General features: G+C 41.5%; 1 protein-coding gene across 2 annotated transcripts; it reads right to left on the bottom strand.

Annotated features, from left to right (window-relative positions):
* Positions 1–249: 249 nt before the first annotated feature.
* LOC118774768 (protein C-ets-1-like) lies at positions 250–26,218 on the bottom strand. 2 transcript variants are annotated; one of them, XM_036524248.1, is made up of 8 exons: positions 25,756–26,218; positions 12,085–12,204; positions 11,160–11,360; positions 10,833–10,910; positions 10,350–10,595; positions 8,409–8,669; positions 3,857–3,975; positions 250–3,524 (listed from the first exon to the last, which is right to left on the bottom strand). In XM_036524248.1, the coding sequence occupies exons 1-8, from the start codon at positions 25,814–25,816 to the stop codon at positions 3,309–3,311; spliced, it is 1,302 nt and encodes a 433-aa protein (XP_036380141.1). In that variant the 5' UTR covers positions 25,817–26,218; the 3' UTR covers positions 250–3,308. The 2 variants fall into 2 exon arrangements, with proteins under 2 accessions (XP_036380141.1, XP_036380142.1); XM_036524249.1 differs by having other exon boundaries at positions 10,833–10,907.

The raw sequence follows: 26,218 nt of genomic DNA, 5'->3' as shown, positions 1-26,218 counted from the left end.
CTATTTAATGTTTCTTCATCAAAGTAATTGAGAACACATTTTCTTTTTTTTTTTTTTTACAACAACAACCTGGCAAATTTCTTAAAAACACTGCTGCCTGCATTTTATATTTCAAGGTTTACAAAACATAAATTATTTGAAAAATATTCAACAGCTGTGAAACAAATACATAAAATGATCTCAATAACAAAAACACAGACAGTATAAAAATACAAAAAAAAAAAAAAAAAAAAAAAACAACAACAAGGACATTACAAAAAAAGTGTTCCTTGTTGAATACTCTGTGGTAGGCATTTGTGTGGTATGTAAAGTAAGGTCCATGGTCCATGCATCACTATTGCTCAAGGTCCAAATTCAACAGCATAAAGCACTACATGAAATGTTTGCCACGGCAGGTCATAGAGTATATACCATAATTCGGAGTCAAACATTTTCTTATCTCTTGCAGTATAACTTACTTCAACAGAAAGCTTCTATTCATACAAGCATATCTTATATACAGGTAAATGTGCTTGTATAAAGATTCTTTGGAATAACAACAATCCTGAAAAAGGAGTGAGTAAATGTCGACCTGAATTGTTGACTGTGTCTGCTTGATGGATGGTCTCAGGTTTATGATAAAGTACAGCGTGGACCATTTGTCATGTATCAATTGCTTCTGTGGGTGGAGAGGATGTCAGAACCAAACCCATTGCTCTTAGCCTACAGACCAACCTAAGTGTCAGTCTGGAAGGAATGCTATCCTTCCAAAAATTCAGTGTCCACACGGAATGTTACTGGAAAAATCTCAGCACTATATAAGAAGTATAATCAACCCAAATGAATAATAACATCTTTTAAGGCAAAAGAATTCTGGTCCCTGTCTTCATACTCCACAGGCCTTTGGTTATTATTTTAGTACTGAGTTTGTATGACTGAGGTCTGTTAATAAAACATATGAAATACAATCTGCATAAACAAACAACAGTAACTGTGATAATCAAATGGGTAACATTCAGCCATGTAAACAAAAACATTTGTATATTATAAAAATGAAATAGGATTTTGTCTTTTCATGCAGGATCTGGGTTTGGAAAACTGCCACTTTCTTAAAAAATGGATCATTCCATGCAGGTGTTCAACAAAACTGGCAAAGGCCACAAACAATTATTCTCCCTACCTGACAACTATTTCATAGCATTGACTGCTATGATATTTAAACATATTTTTCACAAAACCTGAAGGCTATATAGCATTCAAGGTTGAAATATTTTTAGAAAAGCATTTTGGTGGCAAAAAAAATTTCCTCTCATTCCTAGCCTACCTTTCTTTGTGGTTCTCAAAGATCCTAGCCAAGAACAAAAACTGAAATGAAACATTTTGTTAACATACTTTCCTTCAAGACAAACATGACCTTCACCATTGCTGCTTCACTCAAGGCAAATACCTCTTTGTAACAGCTGATGCACTTTGAATCTTTACAAAGAGCCATCTCCCTCCATAATCTATCAATGAAATACAAATCCCATGCTTTGGTTTTATCACCAATTCTTTTGTCATAACCTTAAAGAAAGCCCTAGTACCCCCACCCCATCCCCCATAATCTTTTTCAGCTATTTACCCTATCTCTTTGTCCAATAAAGCATTTACTTTGCAATGGCTGGTCTCCTTCATAATGGAGTTCTGCATTTAAACACAGTGTAAGCACACAAGGTTACATCTTTTCCAAGGTTTTTTTGCTGCTACAAATAAACTATAATACAGTACATTCAACCAACATTTTAAAAGCTTTATATTGTAACAAAATCTCCAGTATATGGCTCAATTAAATTATATTTCATGTTAAAAACATCTTCATCCTCTGCTCATAGCATCCTGCAACATCAACAGAAGTTTGTCTTAGGTATGTACAAGAATTACCAATGTTGTGGCGCACAAAATATAATCTTTGATGTCACCTTAACTGACATACCCTTAAATATGAGTATTTTGTGTAGCAATAAAAGTTGCTGGCAAGTTGTTTTAAGGCACAAACATATATCTCCCTATGCTCAAAGTTCTTAATACAAACTGCAGTTGTCTGAAAGCTGACAGTATGTGTAACTGCCAATGGGTCCCTGTATTCATTTACTTGCAGTGAAGCAAATGTGGTTAAAGGTGACAGCAACAGTTTAAAAGCAACTGTCACTTTCAGTTTTGAGAATCAACAAGTCTCAATATGAGTATTTTAAGGTCTTTATAACGTTTATGAAAATGAGTACACCAGCTCATTATCTCCAATGCGGTCTGAGAAGCATTCATTTTTACTCAGATTCTCCTCCAAGTGACTCTATCAATAACACAACAGCCACAAGGAGATAAAGGTTTAAATTCTGATTCTAATGGCTTTCTTCATTTTTCAGTGTAAAAACTGCTTCCAAAAAGGATAAATTACCTAAGTGAAAAGTACTCCATCGTAAACAAAAATAATAATGATAATTTATCAATGTGAGGTGCAGGGCCTCTGGGTAACAACATTGATTACTTGGAAGAACATGCAGAAGCATATATATAATGTCAGGATTGCTACTGAAAGAACAATTTGTATTTGAGGTTTTCTATTTATGTTCTACACTGTGAGCACTATAAGCTCTTCCAAGTAGCCCTAAGAGGTACCTAGACACCCTTTGCCTTACATTTGCAAATCATTATTACATTTTTTTTTTATTTTTAATACAGTGTGCTTCTTTGCATGTTGTTTTGGTTGTGGACATGGCAGCTTTGAGCAAGACAACATTTCCCATTACCTCTACTTTCGGAGCCATATAATTTTCCACTCCTGATGGAACACAGAATTCATTCTTTTATACATTTAAGACAATAATACTGGCACAAAATAAAAATACAAAAAAAAAACAGGTACTTTTTTGGTCCAAACTGAGAACCCCAGTTTTTTATAGCAGGAACTTTCTGTCAACTTTCTTCCATATATCCAACCATCGATCCAGGAACTCCTCACTATTTCCCTAGCCTGCTGCTATGTTAGTTTTCATGTGCTACTTGAAAAAAAAAAGTTTGTCTTTTCTGTCCAACAGTTCTCCATTTACGATGAGCTGCAATCTGAATGTATTTGTTTCTTGTCTATATGTTTCGAATATGTGTCACATATGCGTCATACATTTGGCCCTGGATGGCATTTGAGCAAATGCTGATGCACGTTCTTTTGGTGCAATCGCTCTGGGACAAATAGTAAGACAAACTGAAGCTACACTTTAAAAAGACCTCCTTTGGTCCCGCCGCACCAGCCACAAAAACATCCTCCAGGGCCTTGCCCGCAGGCGTGCGCACAATCACTCGTCTGTATCGGGCTTCACATCCAGCATAGCGTGCAGCTCCTCGGGGGTGTAGCCCAGCAGGCTTTTCAAGTCACAGACAAAGCGGTACACGTAGCGCTTGCCAGACGTCTTGTGGATGATGTTCTTGTCATAGTAGTAGCGCAGGCCTCTGCTCAGCTTCTCGTAGTTCATCTTGGGCTTGTTTTTCCTCTTCCCCCACCTGCGGGCTACCTGCGGACACCAAACCAACAATCAAACCACATGGTCACACTCCATAGAATGCTGCCTCTCTCACTGACTATTTACGTTGTATTTCTTCACATTAATGGCCAATGAGCAGTCACTGGAGCAACACTGACCAATGCAATTTCTGAGCCTTTATTAGCAGCAAACACCTTCTGCCAAGAAAGGTTTCACAGTGATGCACTGTCACCCAAAAGCAGAAGCCACTGTGGTGAAGGATGGCATGAGCTGGTGACCTGCTGAAAATGTCCATCTGATGTCAGCTTTTTTCCAGTCTAGACACTCCAGACAGGGTATCACACAGCACCACGGCCTCTCACCTCATCAGGGTCAGAGAGCTTGAACTCCCAGCCGTCTCCCGTCCAACTGATAAAGGCTTGGCAGGATTTATCTGTCAGGAGTTCCAGGAGAAACTGCCACAGCTGGATGGGCCCGCTGCCTGTTGCATGGAAAGGAAATAGATACACTATAGATTCTCAACTCAACCGCCAGGCCAGAACACAGAACCAACACCACCACATCTTTAAGTTACTAAAAACCTAATAACTAAGCTGATCCTGATGCTGTTCAACACCTTCTTTCTTCTTTGTTTGTTGCCCTCTGCAGTTGCCTTTCACTGCGTTCTTTTGACTTTATGTTGGGGATGGACAACACCACTCCCCCTGGGTGCAGGGCCTTCAGTTTTCTGTGTTTTTCTGTGTTATGCCTTTTTTTCTGTGTTTCTTACGTATGAGGGGCCAGACCTACCTCCAGTTATATCCACTCCCCTCTCTCACCACTTCACAGCAGTCAGCCTCCCTCTACAGGTACCCCAATGTCATTCTACCTGCACTGATAATAGTGCAAAAAGTAGGGACCTTTATTTTCTAGGGGTTGAAATCAGAGGTGGACACCCCGGCTTGCTAAAGTAAAAATCCTGCCACGTATTTGTTCCACCCATGCACTACACCAGCTGAATTTAATTAGCACGACTCTTCAGCCAGGTAGGAGAGCTAATTAGTGAAATCACCTTGTTTAGTGAATGGCTAGAACAAATACATGGTAGGACTTTTACTTTGTGAAGCCGGAGTGTCCACCTCTGGCTGAAATACATTTCATGTTCACTTACAGTGCCGCATAGGCAATAAACCTGGTTCTGCTGATGTGCAAACACAAGTTGTGACACCTTTCACTTACATGACCGAGTGCTTTTGTTGAAGACAAACTCACACTCTGAGCAGAGGCATGCAACAAGAGCTGTTTATGAAACATTATACTGTACATTTTGCTGGTATTGTTTGTTTTTCTCCTTCATCATTGTTTGCTTTGCACTGAGCTCGATCAGGTATGTTTACCTTTTATCTTGTGGTTTCATCAGTGAGGAAACCACAGGGATTTTGCACATGCAATCTATGCAATGCCTCAGATAAAAATATGTTCTTCTGAAAACAGAAGCTTTCAGAATGGTCTGTTCTATACCTCAGAATGTGTCTTTTTAACCACTCCTGTAGACATACCATTTTTTATGATAAGATCAGTGTACTCTCTATTAAGTCAGTATGATTCAATCCACTTAGCTGCAGCATTATTTTTACATTTATTCACTTGGCACACACTTTTATCCAAAGCGACTTACAAGTGAGGCAGAGTATAACACAAGCGAAAGCCATAAACAGAGTCACAATATTAGAAGTGCTGCATGGCCAAGTTTCAATAGCTGGCCAGACAAGGTACAAGCTAGCTAGCAGTCACCTGATCCCCAAACAAGTCTTATGCAAGAATGCCTCAAATGTTTCCATCCCCAAAGAGCATCCCCAGAAATATTAACTTCATTTATATCAGATAGACAGCAGAGTAGAGACTACGACAGTGCTGTCGAAATGAAGGAAACCTGCTTGTTTTTGCTGATGAGCAGATGGCTCTAAAAGCCGTTACTCATGTCTGGGCTGAGGCAGCGTTTTGAAAGTGTGCTGCATGGAGGGGGGGGGGGGGGGTGCAGTTCTTCGCAGAGCAGTGAAAAACAAGAAAACCTCAAAGCCAAGGCATCGTTTTTCTCGCCTCTTTTTTCACCTTTCATCTCCACAAAAGAGATGTCAATCGCATCTGTTTGTGGTGCAGGGACAGGAAAAGAGAGCTGTGTTTTCATAAACTGTTTTTGGATGAAGATATAGATCTTGATCCTCATATATACATACATACACACACACACACATATATATATAGTGTATCTAGTGTTTTCCTCAAGGGTTCCTTACTTGGTGAAAGTCTACGTTGTGTTGTTTTGACTCAGTTTACACTCATCTTTGCAAACCAGAAACTACACTAAGGATCATAGTTTGTTTATGGTACTTCTCATTTAAATATCAAACAACCTAAATTGCTAAATGCTCTAAAATGCACAGCTAATGCAGGATAGCTGCTTTTGCTAGCAGTACATTACTACGCCATGTACACTGCCAGCTAGACACTGACAACGATGCTGTATTTCCCAATTATTTTTAGATTTTAAATGTTTACGATACAGTATGTATGTAATTCAAATGCACATTAAGGATCATGCGATATGCCACGCAAACACAATTAACTGGGTCCTAATTTATAATTACGGCCTTTATGTTGAATCATAGTGCAGCCCAGTCATTACAGCAAGTCTCTGTAAAAGCATATTAAGAGCCTCTCAAATTGCAAAATCAAATTGGATATCGCTTTAACTCAATTAGTATCCAAGGAAACCAGAAAATATGAATTGATAAATACTTAGAATTCACTCATAAAGACAAACATGATGGTTCATTCAAATGAAAGTCCCTACAAAACCAGAAGAGGAGTGATAAACTACAATACTAGTATAAGCATACACATTACAAAGGCAATACACAGGAAAATGCTTAAAAGATTTCACTCCTGGGTTTATTTTCTGGCATGCAGTGAGAATAAATGAGAAAAAAATTAACGGAATAAAATCAAATCTCCATGCGAGATGTTACAGAAGATAAAAGGAAATTATTCTGGAGAAACTGTACCTCTCGCTTATATTTTTATTAATCACAATCGTGCTGGCCTTTCACCTCTTCCCTTCTCTTACTGAGGTGATCCTGCCTCAGAGCCTCCTGTCTTGCATTGATTAAAATGAGTAACTGAGGAGCTAGTAACAGTGTTTCCTTGTGATTCTCAATAAATCCCTTTCACCCCTGACTGGTGTCTCTTCCTGACCCTCCACCACCATGCCTCGCTCATCCTGTGTTCTCTGACTTCTGACTCCATATCTGTTTATATCTTTGAGTAACACAAAGGTTCCACTACAAGCAGTCTCCATGCATCCGTGCAAGCATCGCTGTGATCAACACATTAGTCAATAAATGAATAACAGATTACTCAGCCATTGTGCCACAAATCTTTCACTCAGTGATTTTCCCTCTTTACAGTCTTAATCCTGTGTCCATTGTGAGTTCCAGACCCCTATAAGTATATGAACTGCTCCTGATATAATGTGTAATATAGAAATGTCTACATTGAAATTTCACTTCAGCTGTTAATAGGTAGTCAATAGACAAGCAGGATCGGGCCTACACATTACTGTAGCACTGTGATGGCTACAGTAACTCCATTATTACTGCCCATGTGTTCAGCAAGTGGAGTCACTCATTCATGTCAAGGTTAACAAAAATTACTTCAGAGACAACATTCTTATCTATAGACACCTATGGATTAATACCTTTTCAAAATCAAACCTATAGATACCTTTCCAAAATTAAGCCTTGCATTTATGACATGCACCATACATGTTTAAAACAGATAGCAGGAGGCTACTGCTCCTTTAAAATCTGGAACGTGTTTTAAAGACTTTTTCATATATAGGTTGAGAGAAGGTTGAGAGATGAACCGATAAATTCACCACAGAGTGTAATGGTACAAACAGGTATCATGATGCTCTAGAGTTGCTGAGACAACAAAAACTAGGTCAAGATGTGGGGCAGACGATAAAATGCAGATACATACTCATATGGTTTAGGCACAGCAACAGGGAGAAACAGAACTACATTCCTTTTCTGTATATGCCTCAACTCAGTCATCTATTTAGTTTTCCTGTCTGAAAACACTGACAGATACCCAATCCTATACAGAAGAACACCGAGGAACATGGGATTTTCTGTACATCACACTGAAACTGAAGTAAGGCACAGTACTGGTGTAGCTTTCATAGTCTGTCCACATCCGAAGGCAGTATCTCATTACATCATGCTTTGTTCCTTAAGTCACCATTGGTCATCTGTGAATCATTTACATGGCCTGAGCCATTGAGAACACACTATGAGGGCTTGGCCAAGAAAATGAACAAAATTATATCTTTACGTCAACACGTCAGACAATGTTCCTTAAATGCACACAAATCAAGCACAGTATTTGTACAGACATCACCCAGGAAGCCTTGAATACAGTACAAGGACAATTTACTGCAAAGAGAGATGCCTTCTAAGTTAACACTTACGTTACATTATTGTCATTTATCAGATGCTCTTATCCAGAGAAACCTACATAATTTACATTCTTTATATGCTATCCATTTATACAGCTGGATATTTACTGAAGCAATTCTGTGTTAAGTACCTTGTCCAGGGCTACAGCAGCAGTGCCCCAGCAGGAAATAAAACCCGGAAACCATCTGGTTACGCACACTGCTCCTTACCACTATGCTACACTGACACTCTGTAGTATATAAAGCTGTATGAGGGGAACATGTTCTTGTGAACTGGTGATGTAATATCTGAAGTAAAAATATCACAGAGAGTGCAAAGCATCACTAGGTAGATTCTGTACATGACAAAGTCAGGGACGATTAACCCGAGATAGCAACTGTGGTCGCAGAGTCTGAAATTAATGTGAGGAGGGTACCTGTGTAACCAGCAAGTGCAGCAGCAGGAATGACGGGCTTGTCTTTGTTGAGGTCCGCCCGCTCCCTCACGTAGTCTTTGAAGGTGCCCTTGGGCTTGTGCCCATTCAAGGCGCTGGGGTATTCCTCGGAGTCAAAGCTCTCATAGGATGGCACTCGCTGAAGGCTGCTGTAGGAGGACTGGCTGCTCCACGAGTGCGTGAGCCGGTCACAACTCTCAAAGCTCTCTGTGCTCTCGAAGGAATCCTGGCCCCCCAGCTTCCCTGGAGAGAGGCAGAAGGGGGGGAATCCATGGGCTGAGGATCCAATAATATCACTCCTCCATTTTCCAAGCACTATGCAGTGCACAGTATGTTCATATGGTCAAATCGCATGTTTGTTCACATTTGTTTTATGCTCTGTCTCTTTTTTATCTCTCAACTGTTTCCTTTCTGTTGAGATTCAAGAAGATAGGTTAAAGAAACACAGAATGCTTGGATGACATCTTATAATTTGGTCTTTCACACAAAAAAGTCAATCTGTTGATTGTACTACAGTCTACTAGTCTAGACTGCTTTTTCACACCATGCCATTGTGATGTATGTTTATTCAAATAATAGCTTTGTAAAGGGTAGACTGGAAAAGAAGCTTACACCATGCATGCGGTTGATACAGCTGAAGCAAAAAGCCTCAACATCTCTCTGAGCCAAGATAAAGATATACAAATGGTGCAGTGCTCTACCATCTCACACTCACTGCATTTTGTGCAATCAAGAAAAAAGCTTTTCACAGATTCTCGATAATTGCTTGCTTGTGAACGGAATTTTTTAAAAACAATCACTGATAAAGTAGTGCGTTTTGAATTGCATCCACATGCAGGCAGTGTGAAGCTGCCACAAACACCAACAGACCCTTCATCCAAAGACAAGACTTATCCTCTGTGAGTTGCCTTCAGAATGAACACCCTAATAATGTAATAATCACCTCTTTTAGAATTTTACTGAAATTCTAATGGTTTCTTCAGATGGGGATTAATGAAATAATCACCCTGGCTCTGTGGAGTCAATCTTTTAGATTGTCAAGGAGAGTACTAAATTTTTCAACAGTTGAGAAATGTACAGAGACAGAAACAAGTAGAGATGTGTTTCTTTTTTTTTTCTTGGAACCCGTTGCGTTTTTGCAGAACCACAAAGTAACACGCTATGCAAGTGAGAAAAACGCTCTCTTAAAGGTTACCTCGCTCATGCTATTTTACATAAAACCATGCGGTAGACAAGTCTGAAAGTTATGTGACCTCCTCAGGGTTTTCTCTCTGACACAAAAAACTCAGCCGAGTTGAGAAACTGAGGCATTCCTACAAGAACTACAGCCAAATGGTCTCTTTTTTTGTCCGATTTGGGACAGTGAGAGAAAAAAAACAAAGTCAAGAACGGCCACAAGACATTTAATGTATGATGCATGTAGCCTGCCACAGAAGCCACCCCAGGTTGTGATTAGTTGTTAACAAATTTTTATTTAATTTTAACATGTTACTTTATTGCTTGCACATTGTTTGTTAAGCAGTAACCGAAAATATGTTGTGGAAGTAATGAACAAATGACAAGCTTACATTTGCCATTCAAAGGTCAATGCACTCAGCAGGCCCCACGTCAACAGCGTTACACTTAGCATCCCTATGTGTTTAGACTATTTCTGTCATGGAAAAAAGGACGTTCATAAAACTTGAGAAATGCTGGCTCAGCTTTGGCAAGTTTGCCAAGCTGAATGGAAAAGTGATTCAGTATCTGTTCTCCTCTTCATACTGAAACTGCATTCACTGGATGTCTGATTTTATGATGCCATGTACAGGGTGGTATTACAGATTGAGGTAGCCACACTGAAGTTATATCAGTTTCAGAAAAACAGCTAATGCTGAGGTTGCCCCCGTTGCGCAAGGAAGGGTTAGTGCTACTGAGGAGTCTTACCTCTGCTGATGCGGCCCACACTCATGTTGTCTGGGGAGATGACTTCTTGCTTGATGGAGAAGTAGTCTCCTTGTGGGGGGTTGAGAGGCGTGTCCCGCAGAATGACATTGGGGTATACACTCTCATACTTCAGTGATAACAGGTCCTCAGAGCTTATTGGGTGCAGTGTCTGGTAGGACTCTGTGATGAAGCCTGGCTCAGAGTATTCAGATGGGGGGACACACTGGGCATTCTCAATCCCATAACCTGGAGAGTGTAAACGGGAGACAGAAAGAGAGAAAAGGCTGACCTTTAGTATTGCCCATCATACTGGGTTCAAAAAGGCTCAACACTCATCTGATTAACTTAATAATTAATAAGAGAACTTAATAATTAATAAGAGAACAATTCCCACAAGGAGGTCAAAAGTAGACCTACGTAGGCTTTTCAGGTAAGTGCCCATTGCAATAACACATTTGGGGTGAAGGGTGGAGCTGTACTTACTGACAAAGTAATCTGAGGTATAGCGAGATTCCTGGAAGGTTGAGGTCAGACCGTTGACAGGGAAATGCTTTGAATCTTCTTCAAGAAGGACAAGTTATAGTTAGAAAATCAACAATCTTGCCATATCTCATATAAAAGACAAAACCATGTGTTTTTTTTTTCCACTATAACCCAAAAAAACAGTAGCTTGAGCTTATTGTGGAATGTGTTGGCTTGGATCACTAACTGTGATGGGGACCTGGCTGTTCTGTGAGGCAGGATATACAAGCACTGCTGGCTGCTGGTATATGCCTATGGCACCCCAGTAATGTCACAGCCTTACTCTACCTTTCTGAAGCATCTCTAAATGTTCCCAAAGAATGTCTCCCACAAAGTCAGGTGCCAGGTCCAAAAAACGATCCTTTCCCAGCGCACAGAGACTGGCACCATTCATGCAGAACTTGTGGAAGTCCACATTCTTCAGGCTGAACTCGTTCACTGTCCACATCAGCCACTCTGCTACGTGGTTCTCCGTCCACTGTCTGGGATCTGTAATGGTTTTTACATCGTACATTTCACATTTAAAAATTTTGCAAATGACTTGCATACTGCAAGACAGAAGTGAAATAGAGTGTACAATGTTTTTGAAATATGACTCAGTTATAATTATAAACAGAGCATATAATGCTTCGGACAAGCCAGCATTGACTGTATCCTTCAGAGTTGTATAAAATAAATATCACCTACTCAGTAAAATGGCTGCATAAGATTCATTTTCCATTCATAGTGTTTTAGCAATAAGGTGTGAACCACAGTAGACAGTGAACAGACATTTCATTTTTCCTCTTGTAAAGCTTTTCGCAGGGGAACTGAAACTCCCCAACACCGAAACATTTCACAAACAGCCAAGAATGATAGGAGCATTTTTCTGGTTTCCCTCAATGGCTGAATCACTGTCTAGCGATGCCCCGTGTCTCCCACACATCTGTCAAAGGATTCTAAGACCTCTGACTTGACTTGCATGCAAAAGTCTGATGGCGTTAAATGGTTAACAGGTGAGCCTTCAGGTACTCTCCAGGTCTATCACACACTTCTGAATCCACACACAGATCCATACAGCTTCAAAATCTCAGCACATTTGTAAGTGAATTGACTCAGGTAAGTGTTTGTCCTTTGGTTTCCATTCATACAGACAACATTCCCATAGGATGCTGTTATTATTTTCTTAATCAGCTGGTGCAATACTTGGTAAAGAACAGACTTAGTTATTTACCTTTGGGTATCCCAAGTCGCTGCTGCTCCTTTGTGAAGCCACTGAAGGTGGCTTTTAAAGCCTGAGACATCATCTCTTTACTCCCAGGGGTGAGCAACGGAACGTCACCACATTCCAGATCTGTCAATCAAGACAAAGAAAACAGCTCAGACAGTTAACATAGGGCTCACAGTTCTGCAATGACATCCTAGGGCATACGTTCCCTAAGTAATCACATGTAGACGACAGATCCCGTGGTCAGACCCCCCACAGATAAATTCCCATGGTCAACATTGCATTTCTAAGTTTTCCCTCCTTCAGTGTTGGAGTACCGGTCTCTATCGGAGTTGCTTTCTTTAGGCCTGCTTTTTGCATAGCTTGACCACGTATCCTGCAACTAGTTACTGACTGCTCTGTTTGAATCATGACTGTTTGACCCCTGAACCTTAACCCTGCACCAGCAGCCAGATTTGGCCCCAAAACGCACCGTGTGTGGAGCGAGACCATTACAACTTCCTCCATTCACAAACAATTGGAAGGGTCTGGCACTTACTAATGATGTGCATTGCTTCTACCAGCCCTACTCCCATTTTCATGCAGACAGAGGGGATACTGTAGCCAGAAACGCACAGGGTCAAAGCGCCAGTGTCAGAGGTCATAGGGCAAGCCACGGATGTCAGGCTAAGAACTGCCAAGCGAGGGCTGCTTGACACATTACCCACTGTTCTCCCATCGCAGCCACTGGGCACACACCGTGGGAGACAGAGCACTCTTTGATGGCTTAAATAGTGCCTGATGACTTGCACACACTTAATTAGATTCACCAGCCTAACTCTGAGATTGAGGGCACTGGGAAAACTGAGTGCCTGAGGAAAAATCCCCTGGTTCTGTGCGTGCGTGGGCATGTGTGCGTGTGTGTGTATGTGTGTGTGAGGGAGAAAGACAGAAACAGAGAGGGGCTGGGGACAGAGGGGAATCAAGAGATCAATAAAAGTGTGGCTCCTCATTGCATGGCCCAAGCTCTCTCCATTGATGGCATTCTATGTCACAGCAAGGAGCAGGACTTAAGTGGGATAGGCTTTCACCTATTAACGGTTAACAGCGCTAGAGAGGGCTATTAAAGGTTTTGTGTAACAGGAGCTACACCAAGACAAATAAAGCCCAAGAGATGTTAGTTGATCATCAGGACGTGAGCTAATCAGCAACAGCAACCCTTAAGAGAGACAATTTTTTTTGTTTTTCATTATTATTATTATTGCGTCTCTCAGACACCCAAATGTTCTGTCCGTGTGGAAATGTCACAATGTGTCCTGAAGTTCATGCATGTTTTCATTGCTCACAAAAATGCCCCACTGGGAATGCACAACAGCTGTTTTTCCTTCCCACTGACGTTCTTCCTGATGGAACCTCCATCCGGCAGTAAAAGCGGAGCTTGAAGACTGAAATGGTTCACGTGATAAATAAGCATGTTACTTTACGCTGGGCTCCTAAGTAGACAGGCGGTAATGTTCAGCTGCATGATTGGATTATTCTTCGATGTGCCCTTTTTCGTTTAGATACCGTAATCGCGCATTAGAGAATTACTTCTCTTGGCTTTTTGCCAAGCATGTCAACAATACAAGAGGCTTCATTTTGACATGAGATACTCAAATCAAGCCATTAGCAGTTTCTCTCTTCTTAAAAAAAATTCAAATATACTGAGAGAAGACCGGATTTCTACTCCACTACTCATTTTCTACTTTTTTGAACAGAGCAGATCTTGACACTAGAAAGTACTGAACTTTAGCTTGCAGGTTCAATAAAGAGTTTGATTAAGTACACAAAAGGGCACTTCCACAGACTTATACAAAAATCATACAGAAAGGTCTCCAGAAGAGTAGACAAATCAAACAGATACATAAGGTCTCCTTCACAGCTCTATACTGTGGTAGTTTAGAAATGAGGCTGTTCACATTATGATAACATTGCTCATCACTCCTCAGCCCTCAGCCATTGGTATCACAACCGACAAGAACCAACTGTTTTCAGAAATTAAAAAAAAAAAGTTGACAACCCTGCTTTTGAAACATGGTTGTTCAGGTAACCACACAAAAGCCTGTCACAGGGACTGACAGCCACACTCAGAGGGACACACAATCAGGCAGGCAAGGGGCTATTCATTGCCATACTAACCTCTGTAGTTAAGTTTGAAGCCATGGTGAAACCACAGTGAAGTCACAGGTAAGGCGGAGCACTTCCTTGGATCAAGTAAAGTTGGTCTGTACTTTCCAACCGCTTTTGCACCTCTTTTCACAGCCTCTTCCAAAAAAAGCAACAAACTTGCTCAAAAAGCACCTTTTTATCTATGTGGATTCAAGGGGCAGAGGTCTGTGCCGAGGTACAGGTTTAAATGCCCTTTATCACCCAAATAACTGTAACAGGCCTGAACTAAAAGTATGTTCCAAAGACAGGCCCCTCAACTCTATGCTGTATTTTTCTTTTACTCAACTGAAGCCTCATCCATTTTACCTGCACATCAAAATATTCAATGTTCAGTTTACACAAGCCCAGCTACATGCAAATGTACTCTGTAAGAGGTCATTCAACACTGAATGTTTTGCTGTGCATGTGACTTCCAATCTTTGAATGCGGTTTGTTAATAGCAGAGCTATAAATGATGTGACAGACACTAGTCTGTGTAGGCCATTAAGGTTTAAACTGTTTCTTGTCCAAAAAATTAATACATTATGCATCACTCCAAATGTAAAACTTTGAACAGAGATATGAACACGGTTTTGAAAAATGCCTGGTTTTGAAAACGGAACAATTGCTGTTTTGAAAACGCATTCAAACAGCATGTTTTATTATCATATGCATATCTGTCTTCACACACACTGACTGCATGACTCATTCGCAGGAGATGGGAGAGCTAAAGCTTCAACACTCAGAGAGGGTATTAATATAGAGGGAAAAAAAACAACTGTGGAGCAAATTTCCGGAAAAAGTGTACAAGAAACGAAAAGCCCATTAGTGGATAAAACCCAGTTATGGTCGCAGTAAGGGGTGAGCACATATCTCTGTACTCCAGAACCGAAGTATCGGGAGAGCTAGAGATCAGAGATCACTTGTTTCCGCTTCTCTGATTACTCCCACAACCCCAGGAGACAGGGATGGGGCAGGAGCCTCAGGAAAGCTCTTTTTCTTGGTTCTTTGGACTAAATGTCCCTCCACCAGCCGCTCAGCATTTACAGTCTCTGGTTAATGGACTGGCTCATTAGTTAATGATTATGGGCTGCATTTCGGACAGAATGTTCTCCCCAGTCCAGTATGCCATACCCCCCCCCTTCCAAACAGTCTAATGAACCTACAATCAGCACGCTTTGAAAATGAATTACCTGAATGTGAAAAGCCTGAATGCTTACTAATATTGCACTAAATGTAAACTAACAATGGGTGGGATTGGAGAGGTTTAATACACATAATCTGTTCTTAACAGGTCATGGTTGTACACCAGCACCCTGTTGACCCATACTCTGACTGAACATGGCAGGGTGCTTATCACATAGAAAGTGTCCTGTAGACCATTGTCTGAGCTTCAGTTAACATATATATATTTAGTGTTAGACTGCCTGGTTTGAATGCAGGACACCCAGAATCAGCAGGGGAAACACGTGAACCCAATTAGCAGCGTCTCCCCTGAGCGCTGGGGCGGGCATGAAATTGGGATTCCATGACCCAGCTGCGTAGCTGAGACTGGGTTCGAGGAGGACTGGAATGACTCACAAAGTGGAAATGCGAGCCGACCACAAGACAGAGATGAATGGGAGACTTCAGAGGCCTCCACAACTGCTGACCTCAGAGCAGGAACAATACCTTATTTCTCTCAGTTTTAACTGAGTTCATTCATAACCTCACACCAAAATTATGCAATTCCACTCTGGGATCTGGACCACTCTGAATTCAAACAAGAAAAAAAGCATTCAGAACACAGCTATATTTAGCTGTAGATGCAAGGGTGTGTGTGAAAGAGAGAGAGACAGACAGACAGAGAGAGAGGGAGGGACGTAATTTAAAACAGAAAAATGCCAATGCTGATTTGTGTTTTGTTGGTTTCTTATGTTGTTCAATTCACTGCTCTATTAATACTCATAAAGCTAGGGCCTAGAACTACCTCTGACTCTCAGTGTGAATAATGATGCTTGCAATCAGACACTGCTTCTAAAACCGAGTGTGGGCATGCTTTTGCGTGCACTACTGAAAGCATGGAACCAAGAGCATTCCAAAGCCAGAGAACGGGCCAGGTCAGTCCCTCTGAGAAATCTGTCTTGAATTATCTGGATTTTCACTACAGGGTTCCTATCAGAGAGAGAGAGAGAGAGAATGCGCTAACAGTCCAATTCATTCAACCCAACCAACAGTGACAAAGACCCTAAAGGTGCTGCTAACAGCACCACCCTCTTAAGGTGATCCTTGTCCTTCTCATATGGGGAGCACACGAACAGTAAAACCCAGTCCATTCCGCCTGACCGGCTGTGAAGGGAAATCCTTTTCTCGGTGAGAGAGAAGCCTGTTCTGCTGCCATTTCCGTCTGAACGGACAGGAATAGAAAACGGCCCCCGCTCGCTGCGACCCCAACGGAGCGGTGCCAAGCCCGCTAAGGTCGGCCCTGCCTCCTCCAGGATGACAGAAAGCTCCAGAGGAGTACTCCTCTCCAGCCAGGGTTATCCCTTCCCGTCTGTTCTATTCTTAGGCCTCCACCAGGCTCCCTGTCCACACTGCACCACTGTTCTGAGCCTCTGGCACAGGTCCTTCAGCTTCAGTTCAAGCGCACCGTGAGCTCCTCTGGGACAAACCTCTATGTGGGGAGCATGGGGGTTTTCATCTTCAAAAGGTTTCTTCTGCTCTGATCCTTCCCCATAACAACTTGAAACACATCCAACATCTGATTTCCTACACCAACCTGGAAAACTGCAGTGTAAGTTACAGCTGAGACGCGTAGTACTGTACGTTAGACCTTCCCCACCCACAATAAATTCTATGCTTCTGTCTGTGACACTACAGGTTGTACGAAATGCATTAAATGTAACACATGACTGACAAAAACAAAACAACATATTTTGTAATAATCAGCATATATTTTTACACTTATTTTGGCACACAAATTGTATTTCATATTCTTTTTTGAGAACTTACTGCTAGAGAAGTCTCAAAACGGATGCTGTGATGAGTGCTGGATTTAAATACAATGGTTTGATACTGAGAGAGAATACTCTCGGCTACCAGCACTTACAAGCCTGTCAATACAAGGAAAACCTATCCTATGACTGAAACAGAAATGTGGAGACATACATAGAGGCTGTGCTTCTAAACTGAAACTTGTAGTCATCACAGTGAAAGAAGTGCAGCTTCCCTCCCAATGTCAAGAATGTCACGCTATGCATCTCTCAGATTTAAGGCTGCCTAAAATCTCAGATCCAAACCTGAAGCTTTATAAATGAAACCTTACTTTAAAAATTAGCTGGCATTAATATCCCTTCTTCAAGACAGCATGCATTGCTGATACACATAAAGACATAATACCTGAGCTTGCTAACTAGGAAATATTTTGCATGAGTTGCACAGCAGCTGACAGTTAGCTGTCCAGTAACATTGTTATTGTTCATATAAAAAAGATTAATGATGACTAAATCAACTTGATTTCTAGTTCCAGGGTACAATGCAAGGTAACAGTCTCATTAAGCTAGCTAGATAGGCCTATAGAGCTACCTAGCATAGAGCTACCTAGCGAAGATGGCTAACATAATAAGAAATTCTGACAGCTAGCTAATTGGTATTCATCTTTGACCCGTTGGAGCCAAGACTGAGAGGATGATCTCATTTGATCAGCCCCGAGTTCCTTTTCTTTCCCAGCATTTCCTGAGGTTTGTAAGTTGCAGGAAGTAGTACAGGGACTTGGACAGGACCACCCTGTTTCTGTTTGGCCTACAACATCATATATTAGTACACTCAGTTCAAGCTTTCACCCTCACTTACCCATTAAAGGATGATGAAACACACCTTTTATTCCTTTCCTCACCCATGCCCGGAGGTATGTGCGGCTAAAAGGACACTAACCAATCAGACACTGCACATAAAATCAAAACAGGGAGAGCTGTGAGCCAAGTGCAGACTTTTCCAGACAGAAACATCTTGGCAGATGATAACAGTGGGGCAGGCTAGAAAGCCTCTGGCTCAGCCGTTCTTGTTGTGAAACGCGACGATTATTGTGTGCTCATTGCATGGTACAGTGAACATGGCTGCTACGCAGTCACTTGTGCGTATAGAATGCCAGCGTTGCAGTAGCAAAGTGAAAATGTGTAGCCACCATTTTGCACCTGGTTTCAAAGCAGGGGAAGTTTGACTGTGACATTTTTTGTAAAAGTGAGCTGGCTAACTGAAATGAAGGTGTGAAATGCGGCATCAGCGAAGTCAAACGGAGAGAACTTGGCAGGTGAGACAGGCGAGGCGAGGCCAAAATGTCAGTGTGTTACTGTCAAAGGTTGGAGAAAAAGGTTTTAAAGTTTTTCATGCATTTTTTTCTGTTGTCTAGACAGACAATTTAGGAGAACAACTTGTCAAACAACTTGACAAAAGTTTAACATTTTCAGAACAATCTGAAAATAATTATTGTCTAGCCTGCTACAACAGCCACATCCATCCCGACTCCTTGAAAAAAAAAACCTCGGAATTTGCATTATGTACATGTCATCACAAGCAAGAACAAGACCCATGACGTGAAGTTGCTACTGATCAGGACCAAAGCAGACCAGTACTGCTTACTAGCTGGATTTCCTACAGTAATTCTTAACAGGTGGTCCACAGTGGACGGAGTACGTCAAACCGCTGACTTACCAGGCCATGCAGCTGCTGTAAACAGTCCTCAGAGATTCAGTGCAGCTTAGAAATACACCCATCATTTCAGTTTAAAAAGTGCACGGACTGTTTAGACAGTAAGGCAAACACATGATAGACAGACAAAAAACTCTGTTTATGATCGCCCCACCCTCCATGTCGCCTTCAAAAATGTTATAGAAGAAACTCTTCCCAAGTATACCCCAAACTATACCATAATATAGCTTCCCGACAGTTAAGTGAAATACCACGATGGCTGTCCTGGACAAAACCCAGAGCTTCTGGTGCAATCATTATACTTTTTTTTTTCTTTTTTCTTTTTAATGCAACACTTTAAACGTTATGATCCTGTACATAATTAAATGAATTGATTGCTCCGGCTCATTTGAAAATAGAGGAAGAGAAAAATTGCAGCCAGATGCATGCTTGATAAATTGATTCCCCTCGGAGCACACTGTTTTCAAGCTGAATGCCATGCATTCCAGGAGTAATTTATTGTCACTAATTTAAGGCACACTGCTTTTTGTTTTCTTTTCATGGGAACAAAGTGACTGAAATATGGCTGCACGACATAATTATACAGGCCACCCTTAAAAAAAAAAACCCGCTTTAGCCAAACGAGGCCAGTGGAAAAACTAAAAGGTGAATGACTTCGAGGCAGTGGAGAGTCGAGGAGGATCAGAAAGCCACTGCAGTCATTCAATGGGAGGTTTTATGAATGGAAAATAACGGCACAGAGCGGGCACTGGACGATCATGATCTGACTCATGCTAGTGTCACTTGGTTCGTGATGGGGGTTTACGAGATCTAGCGCGAATCCACTGCCAGTGGCCACACCCTCCCCCCACCGCATGTCAGGAGCTGGAGAGGTGTACCACTAACCCCTTTTCCTCCAAGAAATTCTAGGAAATTAAAGACATATCGTCAAGCTGAGTACATTTGGTTAAGAATTCACGCGGTTGACTTAATGTCGTGTGCTTTGAGAGACATTCTATACATTGTCGGATTTACTTCAAAATTGTTTCTTCTGTGTATTCTAGTCCCCCTTGAGGATCTGTGACATGACAATCAATTCTTCTCCCTTAGACTAAACTACCCTGTGTCAGTGTCCAAACTTGTACACAAGGTCACATAAATATTACATCTCAAACAGCTATTAAATTTGTTTTATGAGAAACTGTGGTGACAGTGTTACACACCAGCCCCCACAGTGGACTTGAGTGATGTCAAATTCAAGTGCTCATTACTGTAGCCCATTGGATCTCCTCCAGGTGTCTACAGTAACTGCAGTTAGAAAAGCCCTCCTCTGAACTGCAAATCCATCTGGTTAAAAATATGCTGGTATGGGCAAGGGGAGGGGAAATAAAAGCCCCAGTCCAACCACCCCTTCACTTCTAGACACATATGCCTTCCATCTGATAGTGTGTCACCAAACTAGGCTCAACAAAGCACCATCAACTCAACTCTAGAGCAGAGCAGTCCCCAAAGGTACATAACACAAAGCATAAAGTCATTATGAGTGTATCCATGAACTCACAGGCATGAGCTGTACTGCTAGTGGTGCCTTTTTATAAAAAGAAAAAAACCTTAAGAGCTATGGCTACTGTTTGGGAGGAAATAAGAGTCTTATTAAAAACCCACTTCAAAGACTGGAAAAAATACACATACAAATATAAGGAAAACACACTGAGGTGGTACAACATAGGCACAAGTCAAGGTTAATTTAAATTATGGAGCCTTGATGGTGAGTGGAACTCCACCAAATTACCTGAGCGTGATTTTAAAAACAGATCCAAGACATGGAACGCTGTGGAAATCAACTATACAACACACAGCACAGAATAAAAATTACTGTATCCCCAGCTGCCTCAAAAGAGACAAGCAGGAATAGCCACAGATAGGGACTGAGAGAGTGGAATCTGGGAGACTGGCACACGTACAGTGGAGAAAAAAAGTTGGAGCTAGGTGTCGGAAGGTGCAGCGTGAGATCAGCTGGATTATGGAGCAACCGTGAGAGGAGGAGCGCCGGTGGCGTCAGTGGGGAGTTACTCACTGGCGCAGAGCACGCTGCAGCTGTGACTCAGTAATTAGCCATGCTGGGCTTCTGGATGAAACAGCACAACTCCAGCCGCATCAAGGCCCGGAATGGCATGAGAGGAGCCTTTAGGCGAAAATGGGAGGGGGGGGGGTCTTACTCCACCTTTCCATTGACTCTTTGAAGTGAATGTTTTCCTATCCAGACAGATAAGATTCACTGACAGACAGATTCAGGTAACAGTGTCGTTATGGAGCTTTTTACGACAGATGCATTGAATTTGTACATTTAGCGATGCTGGGAACAACCAAATGGAAACAATTCAGAATATCCTGCACACAAACTCTGTCCTCGCTCTGCGCAGGCTTGCGTGTGAGGCCGTCCAAAACAAAGCTATTGTGCTGTCAGTGTCTCCATTCCAGACTCACTCACACATGTTTACCATTTAGTGCTGTGACGTACCTCTCAATAATGGAGTCGTTTTTATGACTAAGCTTTAAAAGGCACAATAAAGCCCAGCAGTCATAGGAGAGACATTCTGATTGCGGAAATCACTCACTGAGGTGGACCGAGCTCCAGGCCAGAGAGAGGGGCTGTGGCCAAGCGGCCCACTTATGACACAGGCTTACATCACAGTCCACTCTGTGACAAACGAAACCACCACGTATACTGCCTGTTCATTCTTGTGATCTCAGTAACATTGTGCTCAAGCAGTCCCATAGTCCCACAGAGTGTTCAAGACCAGAAGGAAGACCTTAGCCGGCCTAAGTGGCTTGCTCGTGTACTTAAACATCTAATGTACCTGTGTGATGTTTTAGGATATGAGAACAGTAATATTTACATACCACAGGTACAATGAACTCTGAATTTACACATCAAACATGAGCTGGTGCAATCTTCTTATACTGCTCTCTCCAAAGCAATACACCCTCCACCCCACCTCAGCTAGTCTTAATCTAAATCGGATCCAAATTTCCTTACAAGTAAACTTTTATAAACTACCCAATTGCAATTGCTCAATTGCAAGGGATTCACATAGGTGAAACCAGTTTAGTACCAGCATTAATGACTTTAATGTTTCCAGATTGGTAGGCAGTGAGATCAGATCAAATGGAGGCAGACTTGAATTTGTGGAGAACCAAAGTGAAAAAACAAGCACCCATCCTGTGAGCCCTTATATAACGGTTTTTTTATGCTTTGCTCTGGTGCCGCTAGCACCGGTCTACAGAGTTTGCACTCTCCCAGCTACGTTAGTGTGTGCCACTGGATACATTACAAGAGGAAGCGATCAATACAGACAGCCATTTTCAGGTTAAGACAGGCTCAGTGTCTCAATCAGACAAGGAGCAGCACTCAACTTCAGCACTCCTGTCTAGCACAGATTCCTCAAAACTGGTCAACCCTGCCTGCCAGAAAAGGCTTCACCAGCACAACAAACAGAATGCACCTCCCTTTCAATAAAGAGGGAATAAGTCCTCACCATGGAATTGTTATGACCTAGGTTTACTAAAGGACCTATTGCTATGACCTGTCAGTCATTTACTTGAATAGCCAGTGCTTAATTGTTGTCCACATACCTACCTTGCAAACAGTTACTGACCATCTTTATTAGGGCTCCCTCATGTCAAGCCGACTCATGAAAGCTTGACAGACTGCCAGTTTGTCTGAATGAATGATTATTTCAGTGCCATTCAGGATGGACACATCACTGATTGGCATGAGAAGAACAAAATATAGTAGAAGTTGATGTTTTGGAGGTGACCGTTCAGTTAAGTCTGTGGTTTAGTTTATCCTCACTTTCAATTATCATTGAAACTCCCTTTGGACTAACAAAGTCAAAATTTCATAGAAATTACTCAGTAGACTAAACAATGCACTTAAAACATGGTGCCAGTTTCCAGAGAACTGATGATCTACTCTGATTAATTATAACAGCATTGTCGTAAGCATTAGTATTCTTGTACTTTGTATCTTTTACTTTGCTCTGTATTTGGATCCTGAAGCTACTAATGTTATTTAAAAGGATACAGGCCTAAACCAAATGTGTTTTAAAAATGGTCACTACACCAGGTATAGTTGAAAAGCAGCTATGATTATCCACGTTCCAGTACAACACAAGTATCCAGTTCTGGAAGAATACATTTTCTCATGCATAATAACAGAATAAATGTGTGACTAGCTAGGTCACTTACTTGAATGGAAACATTCACTGCAGGGGCACATGTTGCTTAGGGGCCCATCTCTCACCTCTGGTAGTGGATGACAGCCACTTCTTCTGCAGATTTTCATCTTTTGATGGCAATAAAATTCATGGCCATCACTCGTGCACCCAATAACACAGCATGTATTTCTCATTTTTGGAAATGCTTAAAATATATAGTTGTCAGCTAAGAAATATTTTTAAACCACTTTGCTTCTCTGGGCAGCTTTGGGGCACTCACAAAGCAGCAACACTGTTAACACTATAAATAGGTTCCAGTTAAAGTGTGTGAATGTGTGTGTGTGTGTGTGTGTGTGTGTGTGTGTGTGTGTGTGTGTGTGTGTGTCTGCATACGTCTGTATACATGCTTGTGCATGTACTGTGGCAATAAGCCAAGCTAGCATGTTGGTTCACACAGCAGCACAGGCATGTTTTAAAAGCTCCTATGAGGCCCAGTGCCGGAACTATGCCCATTATCCCCTTTATGTTAACATTCCACAGTAACTGGGTACATGATATCCTCTGTCACAACTTACATCACAATGTGACACCCTGCAAGATGATCAAAAATGCAAATCATGTGGCCTTCAGCCTTGAGATTTTTTTTTTTTTTCAGAGAAAACCACCAAAAAGTCCATGTCCTAAAAAGAAAAAAATGTACTGAGTTCTGTAATGACTAGGAGCATAGGCCTATTTTAATGTGAAGCTGCTCTCTGGCACTACAGCAGAACCACTGAAGAGTAAGACAGCCCATGTCGAGAGATGATTTTGCAAGATAGTTAATAGTTTTGTCAACCGCATTGAGAGCATGTTTGCATGTGCATGCACTTTCTGCAGGTGTCAAGCTGGCACACATCACATTTCAGTTTACCTTAGTGTGATCACACTCTATTTTCAGCTTGACTAGGTTACAGCATATTTGTGTATAGCAAGTCACACCTAAGAGAGCAAGACCTCTTTCAAGTCACAGCTAATCTCTACAAAAAATGGGTTGAGGATAGTTGTAGCTACCCATCCCTTATAAAACTAAATAGATAAACAGGAGAAAAACACCATAATGAACTCTTCCTGCCTGTCTGACCTTGAGGGAATAGGGTTACACTTGAAAGGACCATAGGAAGGAAGCCACAGCAAACATTTCCACATATCCCAACACACTTTGTCTCCCCACCAATAGGGAGCACTTACACATACTGCAGGCAGTCAACCCGGAGGAAACAGACTCTGTCAGCTCTGAAAAAGCTTTGTCAGTTAACACTTCTTTCGCAAGACAGCGGCAGAACATCACCGTGTGAACACTGAGGTAAATACTGATGACACTGCAGTAGAAGGCCGCTGAGCCCATGTGTTACCGTTGCACCCTTTGCTATTCTGATAGTGAGAAACGTTCAGCATAGTGCAATGTCTGCTAAAAGACTCTACAGTCTCCACTACAAATATCACCCCACACAGCCAAACTGTAGCCTCTAATGGTGAATAGAAAAGTCACTGCCATAATTTTATGATGCATAATGTATAAAGCCACACAGATTGAGTAGACATTTATGTATGCATATGCAGGTAGGCTGATGTGCATATGAAGGTTGGGGTATGCAGAGTATACATATGGAGATAGGCTAATGTAGTCAAGATGTCCATCAGGTTGCCACACATAAGAGGACAAATAGTGATAGAGGTAAAGGCATTTCTTCAACTTCACTTCATCTACACCACTGAAACATGTGGTACAGATTTAAACCTTCATTAACCTCTGTTGCAAGTTACATCACTTAAAACACAAAGTTGTCTCCCACTTTTAACAGAGTGACACAAATAAATGAGACTAGTTTAATTGCTTGATATAAGATTCCTGATGCTACAACCTACAATTTCATAACTGGTCACAATAGCAAAGGCAAATTCATTCAGGAAAGTCTACCCTGGACGACAAGGCTGAAATGCATGGGCGAGACTTATGGGCAAACAACAGGATACACCTGCGTGGGTACCTCACATTTAAGTTGCATCTTTCATCAGATATACCTATATCTTTTTACGTGATATTTTCCTATAACGACATTAAATTGTGTCTGCAGATTCTTAATCTCTGACAATAATGAAATGTTGACTAACGTCACAAGCAGGAATAGCTCATTCGTGTTAGGGAGTTGTCAGTAAAATTCAACTGACAACTCCCCAAGAAAGCGGTCTGCCAGTCAACGTAAGCGCAGTGCCTTTCACTCAGGAACAACATGGACAATTCAGATAATCCTGTTTTGTGTAACTGTCTACATTTCTTGTTTTCGATGTAATGACAGAAGTCGTCGTCCGCCTAAAATTTGACAGGTGAAAACGAAATGAAATCCCAGACTCATACCGTTTTAGTCAATGAAACTCACTATCAGCACACACAATGAAAACATCACTCTCGCTAATTGCAATCGTTTGCTTTGCAGCAGTTTAGCTGAAGTTTAAGTAACATAAACCAGTCGTCTGCTTTGGGAATTTAATTACAATAAAAACAAATGCATTAGCGGTGTATACCGTATTCCCCCAACTAGTTTTTACATTATTCATTCAAAGTTAGTAAATACATATAGGTACTCACCATCCATCTTTTCTGACTTTATTATAGTTAACGTTGGTTTCATATCAACAGCTGCGGTCATGATCTTCAGTCAAAAAGTGCAGACAAGGATGTTTTATAATACTCCGAAAACAATATACTGTATGTCTTTTTTATCCTCTTGCTCTCCAGAAATACTTTTTCGACTTAGCACTGTAGCTAAGTGATGTTTTAGTCTCTTCTTCTGTTCTTCCACCTCTGTCTGTTCTTGCTTCTCTCTATTACTTGATTGAATGCCGTTTCGTACGTAAAACCTCTTCTAAACACCGTTTCTCCTGCCTTCTTGTTCACTCAGTCATACCAGCCTCCTTGCCTTTGTCTGTGCTCCTAAACCCATTTCGGCTTCGAGAAGGCTGATCCTTATGACATCCTCAAGGGGCGGTGTTACAGTAGAGAACCAAGGGCCTTACCACGCTGTTTCGTTCGTGACTGCTATCTCACTCTT

The sequence above is a fragment of the Megalops cyprinoides genome, chromosome 3, assembly GCF_013368585.1.
Source record: "Megalops cyprinoides isolate fMegCyp1 chromosome 3, fMegCyp1.pri, whole genome shotgun sequence".
In the NCBI taxonomy this organism is placed as follows: domain Eukaryota; kingdom Metazoa; phylum Chordata; class Actinopteri; order Elopiformes; family Megalopidae; genus Megalops; species Megalops cyprinoides.
The sequence above is the reverse complement of the archived record's forward strand: the minus strand, read 5'-3'. Positions and strand labels throughout refer to the sequence as shown.